This window comes from Liolophura sinensis, chromosome 12, assembly GCF_032854445.1.
Source record: "Liolophura sinensis isolate JHLJ2023 chromosome 12, CUHK_Ljap_v2, whole genome shotgun sequence".
NCBI classification, from domain to species: Eukaryota; Metazoa; Mollusca; class Polyplacophora; order Chitonida; family Chitonidae; genus Liolophura; species Liolophura sinensis.
The window spans coordinates 5,986,680-6,002,888 of NC_088306.1; the positions used below are offsets into that span (position 1 = coordinate 5,986,680).

The 16,209-nt window shown below is 40.5% G+C and overlaps 1 protein-coding gene across 1 annotated transcript; it reads left to right on the plus strand.

Moving 5' to 3' along the window:
- The first annotated feature begins 606 nt into the window (after window positions 1-606).
- Window positions 607-15,493, plus strand: LOC135479386 (uncharacterized). The gene is made up of 5 exons (XM_064759212.1): window positions 607-652; window positions 4,464-4,547; window positions 5,109-5,290; window positions 6,071-6,157; window positions 14,960-15,493. The coding sequence occupies exons 2-5, from the start codon at window positions 4,493-4,495 to the stop codon at window positions 15,491-15,493; spliced, it is 858 nt and encodes a 285-aa protein (XP_064615282.1). The 5' UTR covers window positions 607-652; window positions 4,464-4,492.
- Window positions 15,494-16,209: the final 716 nt, after the last annotated feature.

Here is a 16,209-nt window from a genome sequence, read left to right on the forward strand (position 1 = left end):
AATATTTATATTTATTTTTATGGACAACCAGGAATGTGTGAAAAAATCGGAATGCTCAATTTAAACCCTACTCTTTGAAAAGAACCTCTTGTTTGCGGCGCGCCAAAGCGAAACATGGATTCGAATTCTGTTATGCGTGTATCTGTGGAAAATCTATTCCACCAAAGAGCGGATATATAGGCCTAAGCGTAAAATGCCCATCTGATCTCAGCAAGTAGATTTTGCCTTTAACTCTCTATAGGAAAATCCCCCGCCAGAGGTCGCCCGTGGAAAGGAGGTCGTTTCTGGGAGCGAGCTCTTGTTCTGAATTCTGATGTTGACATTGACCACGATCGATCGAGGAACTAAAACCAAAAAAGCTGCACGGACCGAACATATACGTCGTCTAAACAGATTCAGTAAATGTCTTACGCTCAGCTCGCCTGAGAGCTCTGGCGAGTGGCGTACGTGTTGTCCTCACGGTGAATGGCCGTTGAATAGCGTGGTGCTTCCAGACTGATCTGTGTGTATGCGACAGAAGGAATGAGCACTACCCACGGGGCTACAGACACCCAGCCAATGGCGCAGCCACGGGGGAGTCTAAGCACGACACCATGACTTACAACAGTCAAATCCTCACGTCTTGAACAGTTTAAAGAAGAGTCCGTTACGGGTAAGTGTCCCTATCGCATGCATTGCGTGGTGTTTGCACGCAGTGAGTCTAGACGGCATTGGTGTAGATAACACGATAGTGTATATGCTGTGAATTAAAAGCTATGCTCGTCTGCCTCTGAAAGGAATATGAATGTACATAGATGTGTGGATATAGAGTATTGGACAGCATTCCCAGGCCACCGCCATTTGTGAACGTACATGAATATGGTTAGGCCTGGCAAGAATTCATATTGATTTTGGCCGATGTTCGCATCAACATGGACACCCTGGCCGCCAGATTCCTCTCCTCCTTTCACCGAATCTGTTCCTCCTCTCTAAAAGCCCAATAACATTCAGATGTAGAGAAAGAATGGTCCATTCAGACGCGTGCAAACGACGAATTCCGCTATTAGTCTGTGATAATTTACATCCGTTGAACGTGAAACACAGCACAAACTGTCGACCTCGTCCCATTACTCTAAACTGAAACTCCCATACAGCAATGGGTACTTAATATACGTAGATGATGAAGACTAGATAGACGACTTTAACTGACATGAAACAGTCCAGCTAATGAAGGTCATCATTGTAATAAATTACGTACATCATACAGATTGAAAATAGAGCAGCGACAACAATGTGATACTGATAGGTGGTTAATGGTCACACGCAACCGAATGAACTCTCATCAATTTACAAGTGCCTCAGCTTGGGTCTTATTCTAAAACTTTAACCCTACTACACGTCAAACGGCTGAACCACTGCTGAAGCAGAATTAGGTCAAAAAGTCATGTTAAATGGAATGTATTAGAAGTCACTGGGATTACTCAAAGTGTGGCGTTGTCATCCCAATTAACGTGCAAAAACAATGCAAAGAGATGAGGCCTCGGGCATACTTAGTTGAACTTGTGCAGTGTATCAACCAAGAAAGACAACTCTAGCTGATAAATCATCGCTCATCACGCACTGTTATGATAATCTCTATGAATTATGTTGGGTGGTTTTCATCTTAAGGGTTACAGGATCTCCCTTAAGCAGTTAACAGTTAACGTAAAAATAACTACTCTGATGTCACACTGTAATCATGACTTCATTTGGACACACTGATATGCTTCCAGCTTTTAGCGTTAGATATCTCACGCGTAGAATGTCTCGTGTAGGCCTATTGGACATGACACCACTAACGGGCTGTATTCCTAAGTGTGGAATGGCTGGTGTTTTGGACATGACACCACTGACGGGCTGTATTCCCATGTGTGGAATGTGTGGTGTTTTGGACATGATACCACTGACAGACTGTTCTCCTATGGGTGGAATGGCTAATGTTTTCGACATGACACCACTGAAGGGCCGCACTCGCACGTATAGAGAGACTGATGTTTTTGACATGATACCCTGGTCGCGTTTTACATCCATGTGTAGAATGTCTGGTGTTTTGGACATGATGTCACGACCGGGCTAAACACCCAAGTGTAGAATGTCTTGTGTTTTGGACATGATGTCACGACCGGGCTAAACACCCAGGTGTAGAATGCCTGGTGTTTTGTACATGATCCCTCAACCGGGCCATACACTCACGTGTGGAATGTCTGGTATTTTGTACATGATCCCTCAACCGGGCTATACACCCACGTGTAGAATGTCTGGTGTTTTGTACATGATCCCTCAACCGGGCTATACACCCACGTGTAGAATGTCTGGTGTTTTGTACATGATCCCTCAACCGGGCTATACACCCACGTGTAGAATGTCTGGTGTTTTGTACATGATCCCTCAACCGGGCTATACACCCACGTGTAGAATGTCTGGTATTTTGTACATGATCCCTCAACCGGGCTATACACCCAGGTGTAGGATGTCTGGTATTTTGTACATGATCCCTCAATCGGGCTATACACCCACGTGTAGGATGTCTGGTGTTTTGGACATGATTTCACGACCGGGCTAAACACCCAGGTGTAGAATGCCTGGTGTTTTGGACATGATGCCACGACCGGGCTATACACCCAGGTGTAGAATGTCTGGTGTTTTGTACATGATCCCTCAACCGGGCTATACACCCACGTGTAGAATGTCTGGTATTTTGTACATGATCCCTCAATCGGGCTATACACCCACGTGTAGGATGTCTGGTGTTTTGTACATGATCCCTCGACCAGGCTATACACCCAGGTGTAGAATGCCTGGTGTTTTGGACATGATGTCACGACCGGGCTAAACACCCAGGTGTAGAATGCCTGGTGTTTTGTACATGATCCCTCAACCGGGCTATACACCCAGGTGTAGAACGTCTGGTGTCTTGTACATGATCCCTCAACCGGGCTATACACCCAGGTGTAGAATGTCTGGTGTCTTGTATATGATCCCTCAACCGGGCTATACACCCATGTGTAGAATGTCTGGTGTTTTGGACATGATCCCTCAACCGGGCTATACACCCACGTGTAGAATGTCTGGTGTTTTGTACATGATCCCTCAACCGAGCTATACACCCAGGTGTAGAATGTCTGGTGTTTTGTACATGATCCCTCAACCGGGCTATACACCCAAGTGTAGGATGTCTGGTGTTTTGTACATGATCCCTCAACCGGGCTATACGCCCACGTGTAGAATGCCTGGTGTTTTGTACATGATCTCTCAACCGGGCTATACACCCACGTGTAGAATGTCTGGTGTTGTGTACATGATCCCTCAACCGGGCCATACACTCACGTGTGGAATGTCTGGTGTTTTGGACATGATCTCTCAACCGGGCTATACACCCATGTGTAGGATGCCTGGTGTTTTGGACTTGATCCCTCAATCAGGCTATCACTGTGCCTTAATGTATTATTAGACCACACTACTATATCAATATTTTGTGTCAGCCTGCCCTTGGGTTGGCACCGCGATCTGACTGCTAATATCGATCTAATATGAAATATCCGGCTAAAGCATCGATTACTAAGCTGAGAAAATTCCGAACGGTTGTTCTTTCGGACAACATTCGCCTAATCCATTCTTTCAATCTCAAGCTTGTTATATCATTGTTTTGGATAACCGTTGCCAGGAAATGCCTATGTAGGCCTATCTGCTGACATTTCACTTAGTAATTTCTAATTCACTTCACGCGGTCTACACTCAGATAGCAAGGAATCAGGGCTGATTTTGGCTTCCTTCTTACATCTGTAGCTGATAGCTTGTCAAAACTTAGATGTATTACATGTATTTCATTTTAATCAATTCAAACCCACAGCCAAATTTTTGCATAATATCTTTCTGTGTGTTTCTACGTAAACGTTAAGAGATAGTAATCCTGGGTTTAAATTATTTATTTATTTATTTATTTGATTGGTGTTTTACGCCGTACTCAAGAATATTTCACTTATACGACGGCGGCCAGCATTATGGTGAGGGGAAACCGGACAGAGCCCGGGGGAAACCCACGACCATCCGTAGGTTGCTGACAGACCTTCCCACGTTCGGCCGGAGGGTAAGCTTGCATGAGATGGACTTGAACTCACAGCGACCGCATTGGTGAGACACTCCTGGATCATAACGCTGCGCTAGCACTTTAACCAACTGAGCCACGGAGGCCCTCCTGGGGTTAAAACCTACATATGCACAATACGTGGATTTTTAACTGTGCATGGTCTTTTACTTGTCCGAATTGCCTTCTCAATATCACATCCTCGTTTTGCAGAAAAAAATGAACATTTTTGCACTATAAACTCGATGACGAGCCAGCGTATTGGTTCTCTTACCATTTGGAATTGATATTTAAATTAGAACGATCCCAAAATTAAAGAGTCTGTGGTCAATAAGTACATGGATATGTTTTGTCTATTTAGATTCCTAAAACTGTGATCCTGTCCTCAACATGGTAGAAAACGAAGCGGCTGGGGAAAGCAGTACAGAGGCCACAGTCGACGACGGTAATACACTAAGTTTGCGACAAAAACTATATGTATTAAATAACTTACTTGTGTAACATTCCTCTCCGGCCGTAAGTGGGAAGGTCTGTCAGCAACTTGCCGATGGTCGTGGGTTTCCCCCGGGCTGTGCCCGGTTTCCTCCCACCATAATGCTGGCCACCGTCGTATAAGTGAAATATTGTTGAGTACGGAAAAAAAACCAATCAAGCAAATAAATAAACTGTTGTGTAACAGACAAAGCTTTCCACCATTTACATACGTATACGAGTCGGCGGTTACTGCGCGTAAACACAACTTGATTTTCTAATATATGCCTACTTGTAGTTATGTATTTTTTTAATTGAACTTTTTACGCGGTACTCAAGAATATATCACATATTCCAGGGCGGCCAATGGGAGGAAATCCACCGTTGGTTGATCGCAAACCTTTGTTAAGTGTGAAATTGTTTCCTACCAACGATATTCCCTTGTAACTGGCCTATATTTTTCCGCAGTTTTGAAGATATGCATACTTTGTTTATACTTTTACACGGTAGCATCGGATATATTTTCTTTCGTCAGCTCTACTCGAACGGCAGCGGTTGAGGAGAGTGCAAGGGAGGAAACTCTTGTATTCGTTTGGATGGATTCAAGTGGTAGAGGGCGCTGTGGCATGTGTCCTTGGTATTGCCACCATCGTATTCTCAGCTCCGACCTTGACTTTTACATTTCTCATGGGAACACAAATGTGGTGCGGTGTGATCGTAAGTGTATAAGTTTATTGGTCTAAATCGGAGGGCACTCAGGGCACTGAGGTCGATACGGTGCTCGTTACCTGGGGGCTGGGGGGAGGGGAGGGGAGGGGGGCGATAGGCCTATCGGAGCCGCTCTATTATATATGTAGGCTATGTATCTTTGGCGTTTTATATCGTAGCCTACGTAACAATTGTTCATTCATATAAAGATAGGGAGTTATTAGCAGCGTGTAGGCCTACATATACTGTGTCTTTGTTGTGGCAGGGAGAGTTCATGCCGCCAATGTGCTGCCATCACACAAGACATGACACCCCACCCAGTCACATTATACTGCCTCTAGGTCAATCCTGTTTCCATGTTCTAACCTCTCAATGCTAAATGCAAGCGAGGCAGCAACAAGTGCCGTTTTTGAAGTCTTTGGTATGGTCTGACCCGGATTTAATTTCACGTCTTCCTACATCGAGGCGAATGCTCTAACCCTTGGGTTGAGTACACTGTACGCCGTAAACCACCAAACAAATAAATAGGCCTAAATAAATCATCATCACACTTTATTGCAAAAGATCAATTAGTCCGGTGGGTTACAGCTGATGTTTATTACTATATAATAATTAACCTTTTAACTTAAATGCTTTGAAAACAAAACGGCTTAAACTTCTAAAAACAGGTTTGGAATTTTCTGTCAGTAATGAATAAAATCAACTCACGATTCACGTATCAAGCTGACAATATGACATACTTATCCCGACTTGGAATAAAAAAATGCTAAATCGATTTTTCATTTTCAGCTGCTGAGCGCTGGTTTCTTAGGTGTCCGAGCCAGTAAATACCAGGATCTGCCAGACGGCGGTATTAACACCCGAGCAAAATCCATTGTAAGTTGAGAAATTAGAGTATGGTAATTATTAGTGGCAGTCTATGCGCAGCCTTGCTAGGTTGCCCCGATACATTATGGCGATTTAGACATCGTGCAGTGCACAGTATTTATGAAAACGCAAGGAGTTCATGTATCTGGGGGCTTAGACTGCATATACTAAGCCACGTTGCTTCGACCATGTGCGGCTTTGTCCGGAGGATAGCCATGAAAATGGCTGAAGGAAGACAGTCGTCAGTTCGAGCACTCCAGTGTCATAATCCTGACATCATCCAACGGCATGTAGAAGTTGAGTTGGGTAACATAACAGATGTATGGATCACAACTTCTATTATCAGCAATAATCCTGACATCATCCAATGGCATTTAGAAGTTGAGTTGGATAACATAACAAATATATGGACCACACCTTCTATTATCAGCCATAATCCTGACATCATCCAATGGCATTTACAAGTTGAGTTGTGTAACACAACAAATATATGGATCACAAGTTCTATTATCAGCCATAATCCTGACATCGTCCAATGGCATTTACAAGTTGAGTTGGGTAACACAACAAATATATGGATCACACCTTCTATTATCAGCCATAATCCTGACATCATCCAATGGCATTTAGAAGTTGAGTTGGGTAACATAACAGATATATGGATCACACCTTCTATTATCAGCCATAATCCTGACATCATCCAATGGCATTTAGAAGTTGAGTTGGGTAACACAACAAATATATGGATCACAACTTCTATTATCAGCCATGATCCTGATATCATCCAATGGCATTTACAAGTTGAGTTGGGTAACATAACAAATATATGGATCACAACTTCTATTATCAGCCATAATCCTAGCATCATCCAATGGCATTTAGAAGTTGAGTTGTGTAACACAACAAATAAATGGATCACAAGTTCTATTATCAGCCATAATCCTGACATCGTCCAATGGCATTTACAAGTTGAGTTGGGTGACACAACAAATATATGGATCACACCTTCTATTATCAGCCATAATCCTGACATCATCCAATGGCATTTAGAAGTTGAGTTGGGTAACACAACAAATATATGGATCACAACTTCTATTATCAGCCATGATCCTGATATCATCCAATGGCATTTACAAGTTGAGTTGGGTAACATAACAAATATATGGATCACAACTTCTATTATCAGCCATAATCCTAGCATCATCCAATGGCATTTAGAAGTTGAGTTGTGTAACACAACAAATAAATGGATCACAAGTTCTATTATCAGCCATAATCCTGACATCGTCCAATGGCATTTACAAGTTGAGTTGGGTGACACAACAAATATATGGATCACACCTTCTATTATCAGCCATAATCCTGACATCATCCAATTGCATTTACAAGTTGAGTTGGGTAACATAACAAATATATGGATCACACCTTCTATTATCAGCCATAATCCTGACGTCATAATGACATTTAGAAGTTGAGTTGGGTAACACAACAAATATTTGGATCACACCTTCTATTGTCAGCCATAATCCTGACATCATCCAATGGCATTTAGAAGTTGAGTTGGATAACATAACAAATATATGGATCACACCTTGTATTATCAGTCATAATCCTGACATCATCCAATGCATTTAGAAGTTGAGTTGGGTAACACAACAAATATATGGATCACAACTTCTATTATCGGCCATAATCCTGACATCATCCAATGGCATTTAGAAGTTGAGTTGGATAACATAACAAATATATGGATCACACCTTGTATTATCAGTTATAATCCTGACATCATCCAATGCATTTAGAAGTTGAGTTGGGTAACACAACAAATATATGGATCACAACTTCTATTATCAGCCATAATCCTGACATCATCCAATGGCATTTAGAAGTTGAGTTGGATAACATAACAAATATATGGATCACACCTTGTATTATCAGTTATAATCCTGACATCATCCAATGCATTTAGAAGTTGAGTTGGGTAACACAACAAATATATGGATCACAACTTCTATTATCAGCCATAATCCTGACATCATCCAATGGCATTTAGAAGTTGAGTTGGATAACATAACAAATATATGGATCACACCTTCTATTATCAGCCATAATCCTGACATCGTCCAATGGCATTTAGAAGTTGAGTTGGGTAACACAACAAATATATGGATCACACCTTGTATTATCAGTTATAATCCTGACATCATCCAATGGCATTTAGAAGTTGAGTTGGGTAACATAACAAATATATGGATCACACCTTCTATTATCAGCCATAATCCTGACATCATCCAATGGCATTTAGAAGTTGAGTTGGATAACATAACAAATATATGGATCACACCTTGTATTATCAGTTATAATCCTGACATCATCCAATGGCATTTAGAAGTTGAGTTGGATAACATAACAAATATATGGATCACACCTTGTATTATCAGCCATAATCCTGACATCATCCAATGGCATTTAGAAGTTGAGTTGGGTAACATAACAGATATATGGATCACACCTTCTATTATCAGCCATAATCCTGACATCATCCAATTGCATTTAGAAGCAGAGTTGGGTAACATAACAAATATATGGATCACACCTTGTATTATCAGTTATAATCCTGACATCATCCAATGGCATTTACAAGTTGAGTTGGGTAACACAACAAATATATGGATCATGACTTCTATTATCAGCCATAATCTTGACATCATCCAGTGGCATTTACAAGTTGAGTTGGGTAACATAACAAATATATGGATCACACCTTGTATTATCAGCCATAATCCTGACGTCATAATGACATTTAGAAGTTGAGTTGGGTAACACAACAAATATTTGGATCACACCTTCTATTATCAGCCATAATCCTGACGTCATAATGACATTTAGAAGTTGAGTTGGGTAACATAACAAATATATGGATCACACCTTCTATTATCAGCCATAATCCTGACGTCATAATGACATTTAGAAGTTGAGTTGGGTAACACAACAAATATTTGGATCACACCTTCTATTATCAGCCATAATCCTGACATCATCCAATGGCATTTACAAGTTGAGTTGGATAACATAACAAATATATGGATCACACCTTGTATTATCAGTCATAATCCTGACATCATCCAATGCATTTAGAAGTTGAGTTGGGTAACACAACAACTATATGGATCACAACTTCTATTATCGGCCATAATCCTGACATCATCCAATGGCATTTAGAAGTTGAGTTGGATAACATAACAAATATATGGATCACACCTTGTATTATCAGTCATAATCCTGACATCATCCAATGCATTTAGAAGTTGAGTTGGGTAACACAACAAATATATGGATCACAACTTCTATTATCAGCCATAATCCTGACATCATCCAATGGCATTTAGAAGTTGAGTTGGATAACATAACAAATATATGGATCACACCTTGTATTATCAGTCATAATCCTGACATCATCCAATGCATTTAGAAGTTGAGTTGGGTAACACAACAAATATATGGATCACAACTTCTATTATCAGCCATAATCCTGACATCATCCAATGGCATTTAGAAGTTGAGTTGGATAACATAACAAATATATGGATCACACCTTCTATTATCAGCCATAATCCTGACATCGTCCACTGGCATTTAGAAGTTGAGTTGGGTAACACAACAAATATATGGATCACACCTTGTATTATCAGTTATAATCCTGACATCATCCAATGGCATTTAGAAGTTGAGTTGGGTAACATAACAGATATATGGATCACACCTTGTATTATCAGTTATAATCCTGACATCATCCAATGGCATTTAGAAGTTGAGTTGGATAACATAACAAATATATGGATCACACCTTGTATTATCAGCCATAATCCTGACATCATCCAATGGGATTTAGAAGTTGAGTTGGGTAACATAACAGATATATGGATCACACCTTCTATTATCAGCCATAATCCTGACATCATCCAATGGCATTTAGAAGTTGAGTTGGGTAACACAACAAATTTATGGATCACAACTTCTATTATCAGCCATAATCCTGATATCACCCAATGGCATTTACAAGTTGAGTTGGGTAACATAACAAATCTATGGATCACAACTTCTATTATCAGCCATAATCCTAGCATCATCCAATGGCATTTAGAAGTTGAGTTGTGTAACACAACAAATATATGGATCACAAGTTCTATTATCAGCCATAATCCTGACATCGTCCAATGGCATTTACAAGTTGAGTTGGGTAACACAACAAATATATGGATCACACCTTCTATTATCAGCCATAATCCTGACATCATCCAATGGCATTTAGAAGTTGAGTTGGGTAACATAACAAATATATGGATCACACCTTGTATTATCAGTCATAATCCTGACATCATCCAATGCATTTAGAAGTTGAGTTGGGTAACACAACAAATATATGGATCAAACCTTCTATTATCAGCCATAATCCTGACGTCATAATGACATTTAGAAGTTGAGTTGGGTAACACAACAAATATTTGGATCACACCTTCTATTATCAGCCATAATCCTGACATCATCCAATGGCATTTAGAAGTTGAGTTGGATAACATAACAAATATATGGATCACACCTTGTATTATCAGTCATAATCCTGACATCATCCAATGCATTTAGAAGTTGAGTTGGGTAACACAACAAATATATGGATCACAACTTCTATTATCGGCCATAATCCTGACATCATCCAATGGCATTTAGAAGTTGAGTTGGATAACATAACAAATATATGGATCACACCTTGTATTATCAGTCATAATCCTGACATCATCCAATGCATTTAGAAGTTGAGTTGGGTAACACAACAAATATATGGATCACAACTTCTATTATCAGCCATAATCCTGACATCATCCAATGGCATTTAGAAGTTGAGTTGGATAACATAACAAATATATGGATCAGACCTTGTATTATCAGTCATAGTCCTGACATCATCCAATGCATTTAGAAGTTGAGTTGGGTAACACAACAAATATATGGATCACAACTTCTATTATCAGCCATAATCCTGACATCATCCAATGGCATTTAGAAGTTGAGTTGGGTAACACAACAAATATATGGATCACACCTTGTATTATCAGTTATAATCCTGACATCATCCAATGGCATTTACAAGTTGAGTTGGATAACATAACAAATATATGGATCACACCTTCTATTATCAGCCATAATCCTGACATCATCCAATGGCATTTACAAGTTGAGTTGGATAACATAACAAATATATGGATCACACCTTCTATTATCAGCCATAATCCTGACATCGTCCAATGGCATTTAGAAGTTGAGTTGTGTAACACAACAAATATATGGATCACACCTTGTATTATCAGTTATAATCCTGACATCATCCAATGGCATTTAGAAGTTGAGTTGGGTAACATAACAAATATATGGATCACACCTTCTATTATCAGCCATAATCCTGACATCATCCAATGGCATTTACAAGTTGAGTTGGATAACATAACAAATATATGGATCACACCTTGTATTATCAGCCATAATCCTGACATCATCCAATGGGATTTAGAAGTTGAGTTGGGTAACATAACAGATATATGGATCACACCTTCTATTATCAGCCATAATCCTGACATCATCCAATGGCATTTAGAAGTTGAGTTGGGTAACACAACAAATTTATGGATCACAACTTCTATTATCAGCCATAATCCTGATATCACCCAATGGCATTTACAAGTTGAGTTGGGTAACATAGCAAATCTATGGATCACAACTTCTATTATCAGCCATAATCCTAGCATCATCCAATGGCATTTAGAAGTTGAGTTGTGTAACACAACAAATATATGGATCACAAGTTCTATTATCAGCCATAATCCTGACATCGTCCAATGGCATTTACAAGTTGAGTTGGGTAACACAACAAATATATGGATCACACCTTCTATTATCAGCCATAATCCTGACATCATCCAATGGCATTTAGAAGTTGAGTTGGGTAACATAACAAATATATGGATCACACCTTGTATTATCAGTCATAATCCTGACATCATCCAATGCATTTAGAAGTTGAGTTGGGTAACACAACAAATATATGGATCAAACCTTCTATTATCAGCCATAATCCTGACGTCATAATGACATTTAGAAGTTGAGTTGGGTAACACAACAAATATTTGGATCACACCTTCTATTATCAGCCATAATCCTGACATCATCCAATGGCATTTAGAAGTTGAGTTGGATAACATAACAAATATATGGATCACACCTTGTATTATCAGTCATAATCCTGACATCATCCAATGCATTTAGAAGTTGAGTTGGGTAACACAACAAATATATGGATCACAACTTCTATTATCGGCCATAATCCTGACATCATCCAATGGCATTTAGAAGTTGAGTTGGATAACATAACAAATATATGGATCACACCTTGTATTATCAGTCATAATCCTGACATCATCCAATGCATTTAGAAGTTGAGTTGGGTAACACAACAAATATATGGATCACAACTTCTATTATCAGCCATAATCCTGACATCATCCAATGGCATTTAGAAGTTGAGTTGGATAACATAACAAATATATGGATCAGACCTTGTATTATCAGTCATAGTCCTGACATCATCCAATGCATTTAGAAGTTGAGTTGGGTAACACAACAAATATATGGATCACAACTTCTATTATCAGCCATAATCCTGACATCATCCAATGGCATTTAGAAGTTGAGTTGGGTAACACAACAAATATATGGATCACACCTTGTATTATCAGTTATAATCCTGACATCATCCAATGGCATTTACAAGTTGAGTTGGATAACATAACAAATATATGGATCACACCTTCTATTATCAGCCATAATCCTGACATCATCCAATGGCATTTACAAGTTGAGTTGGATAACATAACAAATATATGGATCACACCTTCTATTATCAGCCATAATCCTGACATCGTCCAATGGCATTTAGAAGTTGAGTTGTGTAACACAACAAATATATGGATCACACCTTGTATTATCAGTTATAATCCTGACATCATCCAATGGCATTTAGAAGTTGAGTTGGGTAACATAACAAATATATGGATCACACCTTCTATTATCAGCCATAATCCTGACATCATCCAATGGCATTTACAAGTTGAGTTGGATAACATAACAAATATATGGATCACACCTTGTATTATCAGTTATAATCCTGACATCATCCAATGGCATTTAGAAGTTGAGTTGGATAACATAACAAATATATGGATCACACCTTGTATTATCAGTCATAATCCTGACATCATCCAATGGCATTTAGAAGTTGAGTTGGGTAACACAACAAATATATGGATCACACCTTGTATTATCAGCCATAATCCTGACATCATCCAATGGCATTTAGAAGTTGAATTGTGTAACACAACATATATATGGATCACACCTTCTATTAACAGCCATAGTCCTGGCATCCTCTAATGGCATTTAGAAGTTGAGTTGGGTAACATAACAAATATATGGATAACAAGCTCTATTTTTTTTCAGTGAGCGACGTTTAGGAATAGGTACTAATATCGTTATCAAAAACAATAACGATATAACGATATTAGTACCTATTCCTAAACGTCGCTCACTGAATAAAAAGAAGTTGTAAATAAAAATATATTTGTTATGTAATAATCCTGACAGTTGTTGCATAAGTGAAAAATTGAGCTGTACATAAATAAGTAAAGAAGTAAGTCTTGGTTAATAAAGTAGTACTTTGAATTTCGAGCTCGCGTTGGCTTCCTTTCCGGTCGTAGATGGGAAGGTCGAGCAGCAACCTGTGGATAGTCGTGAGTTTTCGCTGGGCTCTGCCGAGTTTTTTTTCACCACCATAATGACAGCCGCCGTCGTCTGAGTGAAATATTCTTCGTGAGGCGTAAAACACCAATGAAATAAATATATAAATGAAAATAAATAAAATGACATACTGTGATGCTTAGACAGTGTTCGACTTCATGTCAGGAAGTCAGCCATGGAAACAGTTGACGGAAAACGGTTGTTCGCTCCGAATACTCTGATTTCCATCAGCCATAATCCTTACAACCGTTGTATAAGTTAAAAAATTTAACAACATATAAATAAGTAGCTACGTGTTTATTTAAGCCCAGCTTATGTTGGTACCCTCACCGACCGTGCGTGGGAAGGTCTCTCAGCAAACTGCAGGATGGTCGTGTGTTTACCCCGGATTCCTTCATGTGGGGAGCGACCCGCTCCATTTCACGACTTCATTTGAATAACGACATTATTTATTTATTTGATTCGTGTTGTACGCCGTACTCAAGAGTATTTAACTTATACGAAGGCGGCGACAATCATCCGCAGACTGATGACAGACCTTCCCATGTAGGACTGGAGAGGAAGTCAGCATGAGCTGGCACGCTCACCACGGAGGCCACGGGATAACGACAATTATGTTTTGATCTTTGCAGGAGCAGGTGTCAATTTTGCCAATGGGCTTTGGTGAATTTCTACTGAAAAACTACCTGAATGCTTACTTCTGTGGACTAAAGCGGTGTGTTCCTTCACCAATAAGGTCGCAGACTCAAATCCAGCTCTTGCTAGCCTTGGTGGTTTCCTTCACACAAAAACCCATAACCAGTGAAAGAAGTGAGAAATCCTCTAGGGGAAAAGTGAGGACAGAGTCAATCATCAAATAATAGCCTGAATATTAAAACATAAATAGTTCATCAACCGTTGCAGAGAATATTATGTTATTTTTTTCTGTGCATGAGCAATGCATAAGACATAATGGTCTATTTCCAGATAGTGATGCATTACAGCTGGACAATCATCGCCTTCATTCCGGCCCTCTTGATTTTACTCTATGCTGTCGTGGTTCTGGCATTGTGCAACAGAGAGGAGCCTCTCAACACGAAAACCGCCTGTTTCGCATTAGACAACATTCAGACGGGCCTAGGCATCACGAACGTTACCGTTGGCACGATCCTATCAGTGACGATCATCCCATTCATGGTGTTCGTTTGTGTCCTGTGCCGCTCCTACGCGCCTCGAGACAAGACGCCCCGCGCCCAATCCGTGACTGACGCGCCGCCTGCCGGAACGGTGCTGGAGGACGCTGTGAGGAGACAGTCGCACATCATCCGCCAGCAGCAGGAGCAGATCGAACTGCTGTCCCAGCGACAGCACGCCATGGAGCAGAGAATTCAGGCCAGTCATATGCCCCTAGAGGCGCCACCTCCGTACCAGCAGGATGACCCGCCAATCGTGGAGATCCAGAAAACTCCACCGCCGTACAAACACCTACTGCAGGCCACATCGTGCGTGGAGATTGTGTAGACCATATCCTGCGTGGAGATGGTGTAGGCCTTATCATGCGTAGAGACAGTGTATACCATATCGTGCGTGGAGACCGTGTAGACAATATGTCCTGCGTCGAGACGATGTAGACCATATCGTGCATGAAGACAGTGTAGGCCATATCCTGCGTGAAGATGGTGTATGCCATATCCTGTCTGTAGACGGGGTAGACCATATCTTGCGTGGAGACAGTGTACACCATATCCTACGTGGAGACCGTGTAGACCATACCCTGCGTGGATACCATGTAGACATTATATCCTGCGTGGAGACGGTGTAGACCATATCCTGCGTGGAGACAGTGTAGACCATATTCTACGTGGAGACCGTGTAGACCATAACCTGCGTGGATACCGTGTAGACATTATATCCTGCGTGGAGACGGCGTAGACCATAATCTGCGTGGAGGCAGTGTACACCATATCCTACGTGGAGACGATGTAAACAATACACCCTGAGTGGAGATGTTTTAGACCATATCCTGCATGGAGACTTTGTAGACCATATCCTGTGTTGAGACGGTGTAGACCATATCCTGTGTAGAGTCAGTGTAGGCAGTATCCTGTGTAGAGTCGGTGTAGGTCACATCAAGTTGGAGACGGTGCAAACGTGTCTGGTGTCAAAACCAAGCAAGGACATGGGTCTAAGTCACACGTCCCATTACAGAGAGACAAATCCACCGAATGCCGTGAATG